The following is a 15,288-nucleotide window of genomic DNA, read 5'->3' on the forward strand; positions in this document are numbered from 1 at the left end:
TGATCACAGCAGCGACTTGGGCCTGATCTTCTTAATCCTGAGGACTGGCCCCCGGCCCCAGTTTTGGCTCGTTTAAAGGACAGGCCCTTGCATAGTGTCCCGCCTCCTGGCAACGACGACAGATGGGTTGTCCAGATGAGTCATAGCGATCACTGCTCCTGCCTCGGGTTGGGGGACCTCTTCTCCTCCGCATCCAAGGGACGTCCTCTGGGTTGTCAGCTAGCAGGATCCGATGAGGGACTTTGGTCTCTGAGGGCAACTGCATTGCTTTCAGGATTTGTGCGACGTCCTTAGTGAGCTGTTGCACCTGGGAGGATAGTGTATTTATGGTCTCTGCTGGCGTGTTGAGTCCTTTTGCAGTTACCAGGGCCTGCGAGGAGGATTCCGCTCCTGCAGCCGTGGAACTGGCAGGCCATGCTGGTGCGACGGGGTCTGTGTCCACAGGAGGTTGGAGTGCTTTCACTGCCCTGTCTTTCAGAATGGCAAAGTCCACGTCAGGGTGTTCCAGGGACCACAGCTTCATCTGCTTCCCATCCTCAGGAGAGCGCAGGCCCCGCAAGAATTGTTCCTTCATCATCCGGTTTCCTTCCTGATCACTGACAGGGTCCACCAGCTTGAGAGCCCGTAGTGCAGCCTGCAGCCTGAGGGCATAGTCTCTTATACTATCTTGGGGCTTCTGACGGCAGTTATAGAAGTCCGTCCTCAGCTCTCCCTCTGTGCGGTGTTCAAAAGCAGCTGCTAGTTTGGCAAAGATGGTCTCAACAGAGCCCCGGTCATCATTGGTCCAGGACTCAGCCTCCAATTCTGCTGCTTCAGTCAATTGTCCCAGCACCACAGCGGCCCTCTGCTTACCAGTCATCGCGTGCATGTCTAGCAGGGTGTTGATCTTCTTCTTAAACCCGGTCAGCGTGTCTATTTTACCGGCGTATTGGGGCAGCCATTGCGCTCCTGGGACATACAGCAAGGAAACTGGCATTATGGGGGAGATTTCAGCCGGCGCGGCTGCGACCGCGGCACCGGCACCAGGCGCTGCTGCGTCCAGCGCGACGGGGGCTGGCATCGCTTGGGCTGCGTCGCCCTGACCAGGGGCATTACCTCCTGCAGCGTCCATTTTTCTTCAAAAATCTCCGCGCCCCCCTTTCCACTTCCTGGGTCAGAACGCTCTCCGAATTGTGGGGGTTCTGGGGCGGCCACACCTCTTCGTGGGCGGTGCTCTTCTCCCTCGCGCGGGCTGCAGCGCGCGCTTTTGAAGATGGCAATATGGCGGCGGTTCAATTTTTGCGGTCGGACCTCTGAGGCACACGGTCACCTGTCTGAACAGGTCTAGTCCTTATCCTGTTCGTGACGCCAGAAGTTGTGAAGCCCCGCTAGTATGTGTCGGTGCAGTACCTTCAGGGACTCCACGTGGATGGAACAGTCTGGTCACAGGTAGGGAACCTTCTTTTAGGATTGTCGTGACGCCACTCTCAGTATTGCGGTCAGCGGGGACCGCCACTGCAGATTAAGGGATGCCTGGGGCTGATGGTGGGTGCAGTCAGTATATTAGCCCCCTGAGAGTGAGCCCCAGGCCCCGGTGTATGTGTGTGGGACCACAGGTCGCAGAATGACTCAAACACAGTCCAAGAAGTCTTTCAACGTGTTTACTCACTGTTTGGAGGTCACGGTGAGATGCCCGGGCGACACTGTGATAACCAGGTTGAACCAGGAATTCCAGGAGGCCGTTCTGAGGGTAGCTGTCCACTCGCCTTCCTTGCACTCTTTCTGTTTTAGGAGGATCCTTTGCTTGAAGCGTGGTAGGACCCCTCCAGGGAAGCTGTTACCACCCTGCTCCCCTCTCTCTGGCTCGTCTGCCGGCAGCGTGGCCTTGGTGGGATGGCTTCTGGCCCTGTCCCCTTATGGGCCTGGTGATTGCTGCTTGGCTCAAGCTCTGTGTAGTCGTGGTGAGGGCATGAAGTACCCCCCCCACCTGTAGGTTAAGCAGCTCTGGATGATCTGCTGCCTGTACTGGGGACCTAGTTCCCCTTGTGTGCTCGGATACCGGGATCTCCGTACTCAGCCACCCTTCTCTCTGGATGATTTTCAGGCCGACCCACGGTACTCCTTTCTCCCCCGCTTTCAGCTACTGCACTCCTCAGGACCTGTCTGACACGAGAGCTCCTCTGCTCCCTTCCACACACTTCAACTTCTTCCTCCAGACTCTCCTCTTCCTCTCTCTCTCTGCCCTGCTTCCTAGCAACCAGCCCCTGAACACACCCCCAGCTGGGAATTGAAAGTTAACCCCTTCTGGCTACCCAAGGGTCCCCTCTGGTGATGTGGGAGGCCTGGTCACTATATGTTTGTGTGTGCACCTCATCCTGGCCTTTGGAGATTACCTGGAAGCATTGCTCCCGCATGGGTGCAATACTCTGTGGTGCCTGACCAGGTCAGGGGCGCCACAAGTGCGATGCTCTGACCGTGGGGAGAGAGGGTGCGATGCTCTGCCTGTGGGAAGGGGGAGAGAGAGAGGGTGCGATGCTCTGCCTGTGGGAAGGGGGAGAGAGAGAGGGTGCGATGCTCTGCCTGTGGGAAGGGGGGAGAGAGAGGGTGCGATGCTCTGCCTGTGGGAAGGGGGGAGAGAGAGGGTGCGATGCTCTGCCTGTGGGAATTGGAAGAGAGAGGGTGCGATGCTCTGCTTGTGGGAAGGGGGGAGAGAGAGGGTGCGATGCTCTGCCTGTGGGAAGGGGGGGGGAGAGGGTGCGATGCTCTGCCTGTGGGAAGGGGGGGGGAGAGGGTGCGATGCTCTGCCTGTGGGAAGTGGGGGAGAGAGAGGGTGCGATGCTCTGCCTGTGGGAAGGGGGGGGAGAGAGAGGGTGCGATGCTCTGCCTGTGGGAAGGGGGAGAGAGAGGGTGCGATGCTCTGCCTGTGGGAAGGGGGGGAGAGAGAGAGGGTGCGATGCTCTGCCTGTGGGAAGGGGGGAGAGAGAGGGTGCGATGCTCTGCCTGTGGGAAGGGGGGGGAGAGCGAGAGGGTGCGATGCTCTGCCTGTGGGAAGGGGGAGAGAGAGGGTGCGATGCTCTGCTTGTGGGAAGGGGGAGAGAGAGAGAGGGTGCGATGCTCTGCCTGTGGGAAGGGGGGGGAGAGAGAGGGTGCGATGCTCTGCCTGTGGGAAGGGGGGGGGAGAGGGTGCGATGCTCTGCCTGTGGGAAGGGGGGGAGAGAGAGGGTGCGATGCTCTGCCTGTGGGAAGGGGGGGGAGAGAGAGGGTGCGATGCTCTGCCTGTGGGAAGGGGGGGGGAAGAGGGTGCGATGCTCTGCCTGTGGGAAGGGGGGGAGAGAGAGGGTGCGATGCTCTGCCTGTGGGAAGGGGGGAGAGAGAGGGTGCGATGCTCTGCCTGTGGGAAGGGGGAGAGAGAGAGGGTGCGATGCTCTGCCTGTGGGAAGGGGGAGAGAGAGAGGGTGCGATGCTCTGCCTGTGGGAAGGGGGGGAGAGAGAGGGTGCGATGCTCTGCCTGTGGGAATTGGAAGAGAGAGGGTGCAATGCTCTGCTTGTGGGAAGGGGGAGAGAGAGGGTGCGATGCTCTGCCTGTGGGAATTGGAAGAGAGAGGGTGCGATGCTCTGCTTGTGGGAAGGGGGAGAGAGAGAGGGTGCGATGCTCTGCCTGTGGGAAGGTGGGGGAGAGAGAGGGTGCGATGCTCTGCCTGTGGGAAGGGGGGGAGAGAGAGGGTGCGATGCTCTGCCTGTGGGAAGGGGGGGAGAGAGAGGGTGCGATGCTCTGCCTGTGGGAAGGGGGGAGAGAGAGGGTGCGATGCTCTGCCTGTGGGAAGGGGGAGGGAGAGAGAGGGTGCGATGCTCTGCCTGTGGGAAGGGGGGGAGAGAGAGGGTGCGATGCTCTGCCTGTGGGAAGGGGGGAGAGAGAGGGTGCGATGCTCTGCCTGTGGGAAGGGGGGGGGAAGAGAGGGTGCGATGCTCTGCCTGTGGGAAGGGGGGGGGGAGAGAGAGGGTGCGATGCTCTGCCTGTGGGAAGGGGGGGGGGGAGAGAGAGGGTGCGATGCTCTGCCTGTGGGAAGGGGGGAGAGAGAGGGTGCGATGCTCTGCCTGTGGGAAGGGGGGGAGAGAGAGGGTGCGATGCTCTGCCTGTGGGAAGGGGGGGGAGAGAGGGTGCGATGCTCTGCCTGTGGGAAGGGGGGGGAGAGGGTGCGATGCTCTGCCTGTGGGAAGGGGGGGAGAGAGAGGGTGCGATGCTCTGCCTGTGGGAAGGGGGGGTGGGAGAGGTGCGATGCTCTGCCTGCGGGAAGGGGGGGGGAGAGAGAGGGTGCGATGCTCTGCCTGTGGGAAGGGGGGGGAGAGAGAGAGGGTGCGATGCTCTGCCTGTGGGAAGGGGGAGAGAGAGGGTGCGATGCTCTGCCTGTGGGAATTGGGAGAGAGAGGGTGCGATGCTCTGCTTGTGGGAAGGGGGAGAGAGAGAGAGGGTGCGATGCTCTGCCTGTGGGAAGGGGGGGGAGAGAGGGTGCGATGCTCTGCCTGTGGGAAGGGGGGGGGAGAGAGAGGGTGCGATGCTCTGCCTGTGGGAAGGGGGGGAGGAGAGAGAGGGTGCGATGCTCTGCCTGTGGGAAGGGGGGGGAGAGAGAGGGTGCGATGCTCTGCCTGTGGAAAGGGGGGGGGGGAGAGAGGGTGCGATGCTCTGCCTGTGGGAAGGGGGGGGGAGAGAGAGGGTGCGATGCTCTGCCTGTGGGAAGGGGGGGGGGGGAGAGAGGGTGCGATGCTCTGCCTGTGGAAAGGGGGGGGGGAGAGAGGGTGCGATGCTCTGCCTGTGGGAAGGGGGGGAGAGAGAGGGTGCGATGCTCTGCCTGTGGGAAGGGGGAGAGAGAGAGGGTGCGATGCTCTGCCTGGGGAAGGGGGGGAGAGAGAGGGTGCGATGCTCTGCCTGTGGGAAGGGGGGGAGAGAGGGTGCGATGCTCTGCCTGTGAGAAGGGGGGGAGAGAGGGTGCGATGCTCTGCCTGTGAGAAGGGGGGGGAGAGAGGGTGCGATGCTCTGCCTGTGGGAAGGGGGAGAGAGAGAGGGTGCGATGCTCTGCCTGTGGGAAGGGGGAGAGAGAGAGGGTGCGATGCTCTGCCTGTGGGAAGGGGGGGAGAGAGGGTGCGATGCTCTGCCTGTGGGAAGGGGGGGGAGAGAGGGTGCGATGCTCTGCCTGTGGGAAGGGGGGGAGAGAGGGGGTGCGATGCTCTGCCTGTGAAACAGGGCCATCAGCAGAGGCGAGTATAGGTGAATATCATTTTACATGGGGTAATATATTAGGCGAGATTGGGATGTCTTGAGTAGTGGACAATCCTTGTATATTGCACATTTTTATGTCAATTTTTTTCTTTATGACAAGCTGCACATATTTATTGTTTTATTTTGAGAAGGATGATGTTAGTATATTCTATATGTGTCGCCCTGGGCAAGCCAGGGGACACAGGTCACACACCACCACACCCCACATCCCAGGTAGGAACATCACAGCTAACCAAAAATCCTTGTTGCCTTCCTCCAGAGGCTGATGATTCACACCAGGGGGTGGGCCAGGCGGTTGGCTCCGCCCACCAAGGAGGTCACAGCTCTGGAGGCGGGAAAACCAGGCAGTCAGCTCAGGGACGAGCTTGAGTAAACAACTAAGTGAAAGTAGTGAAAGTAGAAAAGTGGTAAAGGAGGAAAGCAAGTGAGGTGACAAGGAAGAAGGAAAGCCTGAAGGCACCCGTTTCTTAGAGCCAGCGCCTGCGGGCAAAGAGTAGAGCTCCCCCGGTCCAGCTTGAAGCCGGGGAGCGGGTTACCGGTGGGGACCCATCGCAACCAATCAGTTCATCAAGGTGCAAGGAAAAGGGACATCACCGTCACCTACCGGGAGAGCAAGTGCAGCCGTCCGTGGGACCGTCTATCCAGCAGTTGGTTTACCGTAAAAACTGTGTCACGTCTCAGGCTGAGTGAGTACCACAGTGCCGCAAGGCACAGCGCTGCCCCCGCGTCCCTGCGCCCACCAGGCCCTGCACCTCACAAACCATCACCGGGCCCCGGGATCCCCAACCCCTACCCACGGAGGGGCAACACAACACCTGGCTGCTCCGCATCATCATCCCCGGGAGCCCCGTATAGAGCAGCGGTGGTGAAATCACCACAACCGTGGGTGGCGTCACGGACAATAATCATCCCCACACCCAACAAACCCCCCTTTCACTCACGGGCGAGGAGTGCCGCTCGAGAAGCCCCCGGGATCCGGCTCACCGCTCGAGCCACCACTGAGCAGCAGCCGCCGGACCCGAGCAGCAGGGGTGAGCGAAGTGTGCCGACACCCTCCTCCCCGCCCGCGACAACTTGGCGTCACGAACAGGATCTTACCGCTCTGCCGTCTGGTAGAGGTGCGCCTTGTTACCGCCGGAGGTATCCGGCAGAAAAATTTCAGAAGCCGCCATCTTTGGCGCGAAAAGTTCCCGCTCGAGCGTCTTCTCGAGCAGTAGAGGCGCGAAGGCCAAAACCCCGCCCCGAGAGAGGAGGGGCCGAAAAGAGCTAAGGGGGACGCGATGGCGGCTGGACGCATGTAGCTGCAGCTATAAAAGCAGGGACTCCAGGACTCTGCAAATATACCGTTCCTGGAAGAGAAAGCCATCATGTGGATGCCGTCCCGCGACACCGTAGCCCCCGCGCCTGGAACCGCAGCGTGGGTGGAAATCCGAACCGCGCAGCTCTACCAAAGGCTGCAGGTCAGGATGCAGCTCCTCATGGAGGAGTGGGAGGCCGACATGGCGGACGTTGTAGCCACCGTGCGGAGACGCGAGGAGGAAGCGGAGAAAGGGAGGGTGAGTGACCCACGTCCCGATGCCCTTGAAGGGCCGGTCATCGCGGCTGTGGGGCCCGGTCCAAGCCCTCTCCCCCCGTTGCCTCCCTCGCCACCCGTCCCGGAGGCCGTGACCCCGCCACTAGGCCTGCTACCACCGCAACCGGTAGCAGTACCCAGCGTCCCCGCCCAGGCGGGCCGACCTGTAGCCGGAGCCCGCGGCACCCCGGAGGTGTTACCGTGGAAGACTCCGAAAGTGGAACCGGAGGCATCCCCCGAGAAGTTCCCCGAGCTGGAGCCGATGACCCGCTCCGAGCCGTAGGCCCAGCAGCGGAAAGCCCCTATGCCCATCCCCCACACTTCGGCTGAGGTAGCGCCGGGTTGTTGTTGCAAGGCAGCGCCCAAGGCCAAGACACCGCGGGACATGCCGCCCAGAGTCCTGACAGTGGGCAACGTCCAGGATGTCCCGCGGGGCCCGACCCGTGCGCCGGCGCTGGCGGCAGCGCTGTATTGGGATAGGGATCCGGTACCGCTGGGCCTGGAGATCGCCGAGAGGGAGCGGAAGAAGGCCGAACTGGTGGCCCCAGCTATCCGAGAGAAAGAGCACCTCCGGCAAGCAACCTCCCGTGTCCGGGGCCCGTCGTACGTGGGGCAGGTGAGGCGGTTTGATGTCCGCCGGGGCTATGGGTTCATCTACGAACCGGGCCTGGAGGCCGAAGTGTTTGTAGCCCGGCGGGATGTGAATGCCCACCTGCCTGAAGAGCATCCCGGCCGCAATCTGATGCCGGGAGATATCGTACAATACACCCGGTTCTTTGGGGAGTGGGGGTGGTTCGCGCTGGACGCTAAACTGAAGGGCAGCCCAGAGGCCCAAGCGAGCGCCGCACCCCCTCCCTGGGAAGGAGCACCTGAAAGTCCGGAGTAGGGCAGCAGATGCCCGTTGCACCGTCCCCGTTGGGACCACCATTTTGTTAAGTTTGTTTAAAAAGTTTGAAAATGAGAAGAAAAATGATTACCGAAGTTTTACCTGATTTGCTTGTGATTGCAACCGGCTGGAGCCGGCACCGTTGTCCCCGTGGGGACCGTTAAAAAGTTTTTGCATGGGAACTATCCATGGACAAGCCTGTGAACTTGCAGGGCAACCACAAACGTTAGTGGCTTGTAAATATGTTGTTTACCGTTACTGTTTTCCGCATGCCGCCTCCGGAGAGGCAGGTTGGAGGGAGGGCCCTGAGCAGAGCAGGCTGGGGCCCAGCCACCAAAGGAACCGGTGGCTAGCCTCTGGAGGGAAGGACAGATCCCGCTCGGGTACCGTGTGCTGGACTGTGGGTCAAGGGGTGCTGCCTGGGTTTTAGGGGCAGCATCAGGGCCAGGTTGCTTGGGTGGGAGAGAGCGGAAACCGTAACCGTAAACCGTTTTGCAACGTTAAAGAAATGTGCCTCCCGTCTTAAGAAGAGTTATTATTAAAAATGTAAATATGTTATATCCTTATGTTATCTTTTTCAGAAAAATAAAACCGGTGTTGGACGGCAGCCCGCGGACGGTCTGCATTTTGCTAAGGGGGAATGTGTCGCCCTGGGCAAGCCAGGGGACACAGGTCACACACCACCACACCCCACATCCCAGGTAGGAACACCACAGCTAACCGAAAATCCTTGTTGCCTTCCTCCAGAGGCTGATGATTCACACCAGGGGGTGGGCCAGGCGGTTGGCTCCGCCCACCGAGGAGGTCACAGCTCTGGAGGCGGGAAAACCAGGCAGTCAGCTCAGGGACGAGCTTGAGTAAACAACTAAGTGAAAGTAGTGAAAGTAGAAAAGTGGAAAAGGAGGAAAGCAAGTGAGGTGACAAGGAAGAAGGAAAGCCTGAAGGGTCCAGCTTTGTGTAGGGCCAGGTCAGCAAGGTCAGCAACGGCGGTGACTGTCTGGAGGGGGACCGTTTGGAAGTTCCTGGAAGGGCCCCGTTGGCTGTGTGCCCGGCGGTCTGGAGCAGTGTTCCGAAGGACAGTCAGCACCAGGGCAGGGGCCTCTCGGACCCCGGCAAGGCTAGGAGTCGCCAAATTTGCTGAATCCGTCAGTGAAGGGGACGTAGATCCCCCAACAACAAAGACCCGATTGAAGGCAACAGCCCAGCCAGTATAGAAGAGACACCGCCACCGCCAAGGCACCCGTTTCTTAGGGCCAGCGCCTGCGGGCAAAGAGTAGAGCTCCCCCGGTCCAGCTTGAAGCCGGGGAGCGGGTTACCGGTGGGGACCCATCGCAACCAATCAGTTCATCAAGGTGCAAGGAAAAGGGACATCACCGTCACCTACCGGGAGAGCAAGTGCAGCCGTCCGTGGGACCGTCTATCCAGCAGTTGGTTTACCGTAAAAACTGTGTCACGTCTCAGGCTGAGTGAGTACCACAGTGCCGCAAGGCACAGCGCTGCCCCCGCGTCCCTGCGCCCACCAGGCCCTGCACCTCACAAACCATCACCGGGCCCCGGGATCCCCAACCCCTACTCACGGAGGGGCAACACAACACCTGGCTGCTCCGCATCACCATCCTCGGGAGCCCCGTATAGAGCAGCGGTGGTGAAATCACCACAACCGTGGGTGGCGTCACGGACAATAATCATCCCCACACCCAACAAACCCCCCTTTCACTCACGGGTGAGGAGTGCCGCTCGAGAAGCCCCCGGGATCCGGCTCACCGCTCGAGCCACCACTGAGCAGCAGCCGCCGGACCCGAGCAGCAGGGGTGAGCGAGGTGTGCCGACACCCTCCTCCCCGCCCGCGACATATACGTTTAATAAAAAATATTTAAAACCATGACTCTTTTCTGTTCTGGTAATTACACATATTTTTATGGCAAGTTGCAGCTGCAGTGCTGGTGCTGCGTGCGTACAAGTATGTATTGCAGTGCTAAATTTACCACAATGCTAATGAAAATGGTTATTTTTTTGGAAAGTGATTTTTGCATGTGGGCTGCTTTGGTTTGAGTTCCAGGGCTGAATTTCAGTCCCAGTCCGGCCCTGGAGGCGCCGGTGATCGGTGAGCAGGAAAGGGAGAGGGATTGTGCTGGGGACGCAGGACGCATGCAGATAGCAACATGCGCACATACTTACTATGAAAAGCCACCGGAGCAGTGTGACAGCCGTGCAGCGCCACACCCGTGATCGGTGAGTAGGAAAGAGAGAGGGATTGTGCTGGGGACGCAGGAAGCATGCAGATAGCAACATGCGCACATACTTACTGTGAAAAGCCACCGGAGCAGTGTGAACGCCGTGCAGCGCCACGCCCGTGATCGGTGAGTAGGAAAGAGAGAGGGATTGTGCTGGGGACGCAGGACGCATGCAGATAGCAACATGCGCACATACTTACTGTGAAAAGCCACCGGAGCAGTGTGACAGCCGTGCAGCGCCACGCCCGTGATCGGTGAGCAGGAAAGAGAGAGGGATTGTGCTGGGGACGCAGGACGCATGCAGATAGCAACATGTGCACATACTTACTGTGAAAAGCCACCGGAGCAGTGTGACAGCCGTGCAGCGCCACGCCCGTGATCGGTGAGTAGGAAAGAGAGAGGGATTGTGCTGGGGACGCAGGACGCATGCAGATAGCAACATGTGCACATACTTACTGTGAAAAGCCACGCTTTTGGTGATCGAACCGTTATCGAACGTAACTCGAACTGCCGAACTTGAAGCAAATCGTGCGAGTTCGTCGAATGACTCGAACACCGACCAAAATCACTCGAATTTGAAATTGGCGAACCGTTCGAATCGAACATCGCTCAACTCTAAATCTTAGATTGACCACAACATTTCTTCCTGACCTGAGAGTGAAGCTTCTAGAACACTTTATATTACAATATACGGGAAATATTCACTGTGTGCACGATATATCTGGTGGAACACCTACACCAGATTCATGCCGATCAGGAAGCTGATTTGCTTTTGGAGGGAGAAGCTTTCATTCATGGGTAAGTTTTTAACACTGTCTGCATCAATGCAGTATGGGGCCCCTGGGGAGTACAGCTTCCACCTGCAACACAATAAGAAATAGATATAAATGGGGAACATGATCCCGGGGAACCCCAGAATCCACAGCACGTCATCCTGCTATTAGCAGGACACTCACTTGTAAACGTCTCTGTTCTTCTCCAGCTCCTTTGTCCTTTGCTCATCTCCATTGCTGGTAGATCGTATACTGGCTGAAAGAAGAACAGGTCACCCGGACAGTACTCAGCGCCCCCTGCAGGGACCGTGCATCCAGTACAGAGAGTAATAAGATTACAGGTCCTTAAATTTACCCTTAGAGACAGACTATTCTTGGGAAATTGGTTCTCGTTGCTCAGGATTACTCACCTGTCCCCTCAGGGATCAACACATTGGTCTGTCCAGATATCCACTGGTACACAGGGAACTGGTATAGTTTCCCCTCGGGGGAGGTGACATGGATGTACTGGACGTACCAGGCATCTGAGATTGGAAGCACATTGCGCTCTTTGTAGAGTCGCACAGACAGCAGCTCCCCAACATCCCCCTCAATGGTCACATCAAAGGTCCGCACCTGAAGAGGGAGAGAACATGGACCCCACATTATGATAGACACCGAAAAATCTACTGGATGTAGATGAGTGACCCACCTGCACATAGTGTAGAGTGGGGACATGGAGTCAATCAATAAGCAGTACATAGGACAGCGGGCGGAGTGCTAACACCACACTGTTTTTGGTTCCTGTAGACCTCATAGCACCACCACCATCAGCTACCAGTGACCGGAGGCACAGGACACGTGGAGGGAGCCAACCCTGTGCCTCCTTCACACCTCTGCAATGTGAGGCAGCACAGTCTGGGCACCAGGACTGTTCAGATTCACAATTCAGATGTTTCCATCATTAAGAGTGGAGACATGTCTATTCAGAATATATAATACACCTCTATGAGGTGTTATGCAATACTGTCTAGTTCTAGTATGTCCCAATTGCAGATTTTAGGGTCCTCAGTCGTGGTGCGAAGCGTTTACAGACATAAAACCAATAAAGAACTATGGACTTCTCAGGATATATCACAGACACAACGACTACCAATAGCTTAATGCAGACATCATCCCAACCCATTAAGGTCACAGACCCTTGATGATCAGATGTGGCCCACATGACTATAAGTGAGTGATTCATGGCAAAGCTAAAGGGAATCCAAAAGCTGAACATATGTGGCCCCTGGTTGTAAGACACCATCATTGTGCTCAATACCAAGTGGCTGCAGCTTTGCCTGCCCTGATGGGCCAGTGACCTTACTAAGAAAACTTGGTTACCATCATGTCAAGAGTGTAGCAGACCTGGAGCTCATTTCAGCTCTGTCACCCAAGGGTCACACAGATAGTCCAGACTGAAACAACTCACCTTTCCAGGGAACCACAGATGGGACAGTTTCTTCTGATCGCTTTCTCCATTTACCCCCAGAAGGCTGATGGAGATGGCGTCAATGGTCCCAGAGAACAAATCCTTTCCAGTGGCCACCGTCACCTTGTAGCTCACCATATCTCCAGTGGATGCTCTGCACTGGATCAGCTCTGTCCCGAGTTACTGAGTGTGGGTGGGGGGAGAACGTCTGTAATAATTCCTCCAGGAAAACATCATAAGAAGTCATTAACACATGTGAAACACCAAAGCAGCTGACCCGTGTGACAACAACCTGGGGCCCAGACACATGTGTCTCTGCAGGAGCAAATATGCCGAGAGGAAAGACGCTGTGGCATCACATAAGAGTACAGAATAGTGGACTACAAGCCTTTTCGGCAAATGGTTCCTGACTGATGGCTCAGGCAGAGTGGTCGGTGTTTGGTGGGACCCTCCCTGTGGCCTAGCAGGGAACAACAGGTAATAAGTGTCAGTGTTCGATAAACAAAAAAAAAATGGGTCAGGTTATGTTGTGCAGGGGTGCCTGGTTGGACCTGCTGCAGGTGGTATGGGTGGCGTGTTCGCCCCTTCCATATTATGCCCTAGTAGTTTTGTACGGTTGGTTAAGCCCATGTGTTAATAAGGTTCCCTCCACTGGCCATATGCCTGTTTCCGGCATCGGCTGACGGAAGCGCAACGTCTGTTGCATCGGTCGTTACCTTCCTCCAGAGATGGCCGACAAGGAGCTGCTGGCGGTGCTGGCTGCACGCCCGCAGACACGGGATACCAGGCTGAAGGCCCGTTTGTTGGAGCTCATTGGCGGTGGCTCTGCAGGTAGTTTCCTGGCCCCCAGTTCCAGTGCACATGCTGATGCGGGGGGCAGACGCTCATCGTGCCAGGTCCACCGTCCACAGAGACTAAAGGGCCATTTACACGCTGCGACATCGCTAACGATATATCGGCGGGGTCACGGTGTTTGTGACGCACACCCGGCGTCGTTAGCGACATCGCAGCATGTAACACCAAGGAGCGACGCTCAACGATCGCAAAAACGTCAAAAATTGTTGATCGTTGAGACGTCGCTCCTTCACGAAATATCGGTGGTGGTGCATGCCGCAGGTTGTTCGTTGTTCCTGCGGCATCACACATCGCTGTGTGTGACACCGCAGGAGCGACAACCATCTCCTTACCTGCATCCACTGGCAAAGAGGAAGAAAGGAGGTGGGCGGTATGTTCCGGCCGCTCATATCCGCCCCTCCTCTGCTATTGGGCGGCCGCTTAGTGACGGCGCTGTGACGTCGTTGTGACGCCGAACGCACCTCCCCCTTGAAGGAGGGATTGTTCGGCGGTCACAACGACGTCGCTGCACAGGTAAGTGCGTGTGACGCTGCCGTAGCGATAATGTTCACTACGGCAGCGATCACCACATGTCGCACATACAACGGGGGCGATGTCGCAGCGTGTAAAGCATCCTTAAGTCCCGGCTCCCACAATGCACACCATCGTGACAGGGGAACTGTGAGACAGCAGTGGCAGGCTTCCTCAGGTTCCTGCAAGCGTCCCGCTCCCTCTATTTCCTCCGGCAGTGCAGCAGCTTCCTGCCCAGAGAGATGTGGCCGTAGCCTCGCCCCATCAACACCCGCAGCCATCGTGGGAACAGTGGTGGTGCATAGCGCGAGACGGGGTACAGTGTCGGCACATAGCACAGGTAGTGGCATGGCCATCACAGCCCATAGTAGTGTCCTGATGGGAAAAGTGGTGTGTGACGCCAGTGGACTATCAGGTCGTCACAGGGTACTGCACAAACTGCCCTCCCGTGCAGTATTCCAAGTCCCTCATGGTTCTGGGTCCCTATCTAATAGTGTTGCCTCCAACAGCAAATCAAATCCTAGATACACACTGCACCACACCCATCAGGCACACCAGTGGACGGCTTCAGTGGAATAGAGTCGCCCACCTGGGGGTCAGGGAGGGGAGGTGAGGAGTGTAGTGAGTAGTCAGTTAGTGAGGAACCCTCGAGCTGTGAGGAGCTCAGAGGAGGTTGGGAGTGGTGGCTCCCAAGTGAAGCAGTCTAGGTTGCAGACGGTGGTATCGACCTAGAGGAGTCGGACCCCCAGTAGCAGGGGATTGCAGCTAGGTGCAACCTGAACCTGTCGAGGAGGATGGTCAGCAGCCTGGCACTGTCACCGGTCCGGGATCGAAGGCACGACGGGGTATACGGACCCTATGTCGGGGAGAAGCTTCAGGCAACCCGACAATTTACCTGAGTAGAACAGAGCCTTAATGATCTGTTCCCACCCGCTCCAGAATCGGGGCACAAGCGCAACGAGGGGGATAGGACTTTCCAATCCAAAACGGTCCAGAAAATCCCAAGCGTGAGCCTGAGAGCAAGCTTCTATACTTAGCCATAGTGGGGAGCGGGGCCCGGCAAGTTTCAGACTACTGGGCCACCACGTCAAAGTTAAACTTAGTGCCAGGAGGCAGGTCACGGATCACCAGGCAACACTATTGGAGACGGGACCCGGACGAGCTCCCCTCAAGCGGCAGCGATACCCCGAGATTTAGTTTACCCGGTTGTCAGCGTCTACTTATTGACTGAGTGAGTACATGAGTGACCCCTGCATCCCCACTATCCAGAGCCCTGGGGCCTTCCCCTACCTGTGGACGGTGACGACATTTAGCTGCCCCATTCCATCACCCCGGGTACTCCCAATGGCAGCGGCGGTACTCCCAATTACCATACACCACGGGTGGCGTCAGGAACTATATCTCCCCTGTAAATAGCCCCTTTCTTCATTCGAGTGTGGCCCCTAGCCCCCGGGTCCGGAGACCCTCGAAACACAAATAATCACCCCCCAGATCCGAGCGGTTCGATCCGCTGCAGGGGCGGCACAGGTGCAGGCAGCGTCGTCAGCTGAGGAGCCCCTTCCCACCCAGATTCATACTGAAGTACAGGAGCCAGCGGCAGGTGATGCTTCTGGGATCCCAGCTGGGGTGGCTGTGATTCCCGCAAGCGCCCCACCGAACCTGGAGATGCCCATTCAAGGTACACCAAAACATAGGTACCGCAGAAGGGCACGATCCAGGTCTAGGTCCCTTGGTACAGGTCGTTCAGAACCCC

At 57.8% G+C, this 15,288-nt stretch overlaps 1 protein-coding gene across 2 annotated transcripts in view; it reads right to left on the reverse strand.

The window, feature by feature from the left end:
- LOC142292376 (polyunsaturated fatty acid lipoxygenase ALOX15B-like) overlaps positions 1 to 12,342 on the reverse strand; it is a 62,855-nt gene extending 50,513 nt beyond the window's left edge. For both annotated transcript variants that reach the window (XM_075337704.1, XM_075337703.1), the window contains exons 1-4: positions 12,171 to 12,342; positions 11,131 to 11,335; positions 10,904 to 10,976; positions 10,685 to 10,807 (exon numbers count right to left, since the gene is read on the reverse strand). In XM_075337704.1, the coding sequence (XP_075193819.1) occupies positions 10,685 to 10,807; positions 10,904 to 10,976; positions 11,131 to 11,335; positions 12,171 to 12,308 (539 nt within the window). In that variant the 5' untranslated portion in view covers positions 12,309 to 12,342. The remainder of the gene's footprint in view (positions 1 to 10,684; positions 10,808 to 10,903; positions 10,977 to 11,130; positions 11,336 to 12,170) is intronic.
- Between the last annotated feature and the right edge of the window lie 2,946 nt (positions 12,343 to 15,288).

Source organism: Anomaloglossus baeobatrachus, chromosome 2 (assembly GCF_048569485.1).
Source record: "Anomaloglossus baeobatrachus isolate aAnoBae1 chromosome 2, aAnoBae1.hap1, whole genome shotgun sequence".
In the NCBI taxonomy this organism is placed as follows: Eukaryota; Metazoa; Chordata; class Amphibia; order Anura; family Aromobatidae; genus Anomaloglossus; species Anomaloglossus baeobatrachus.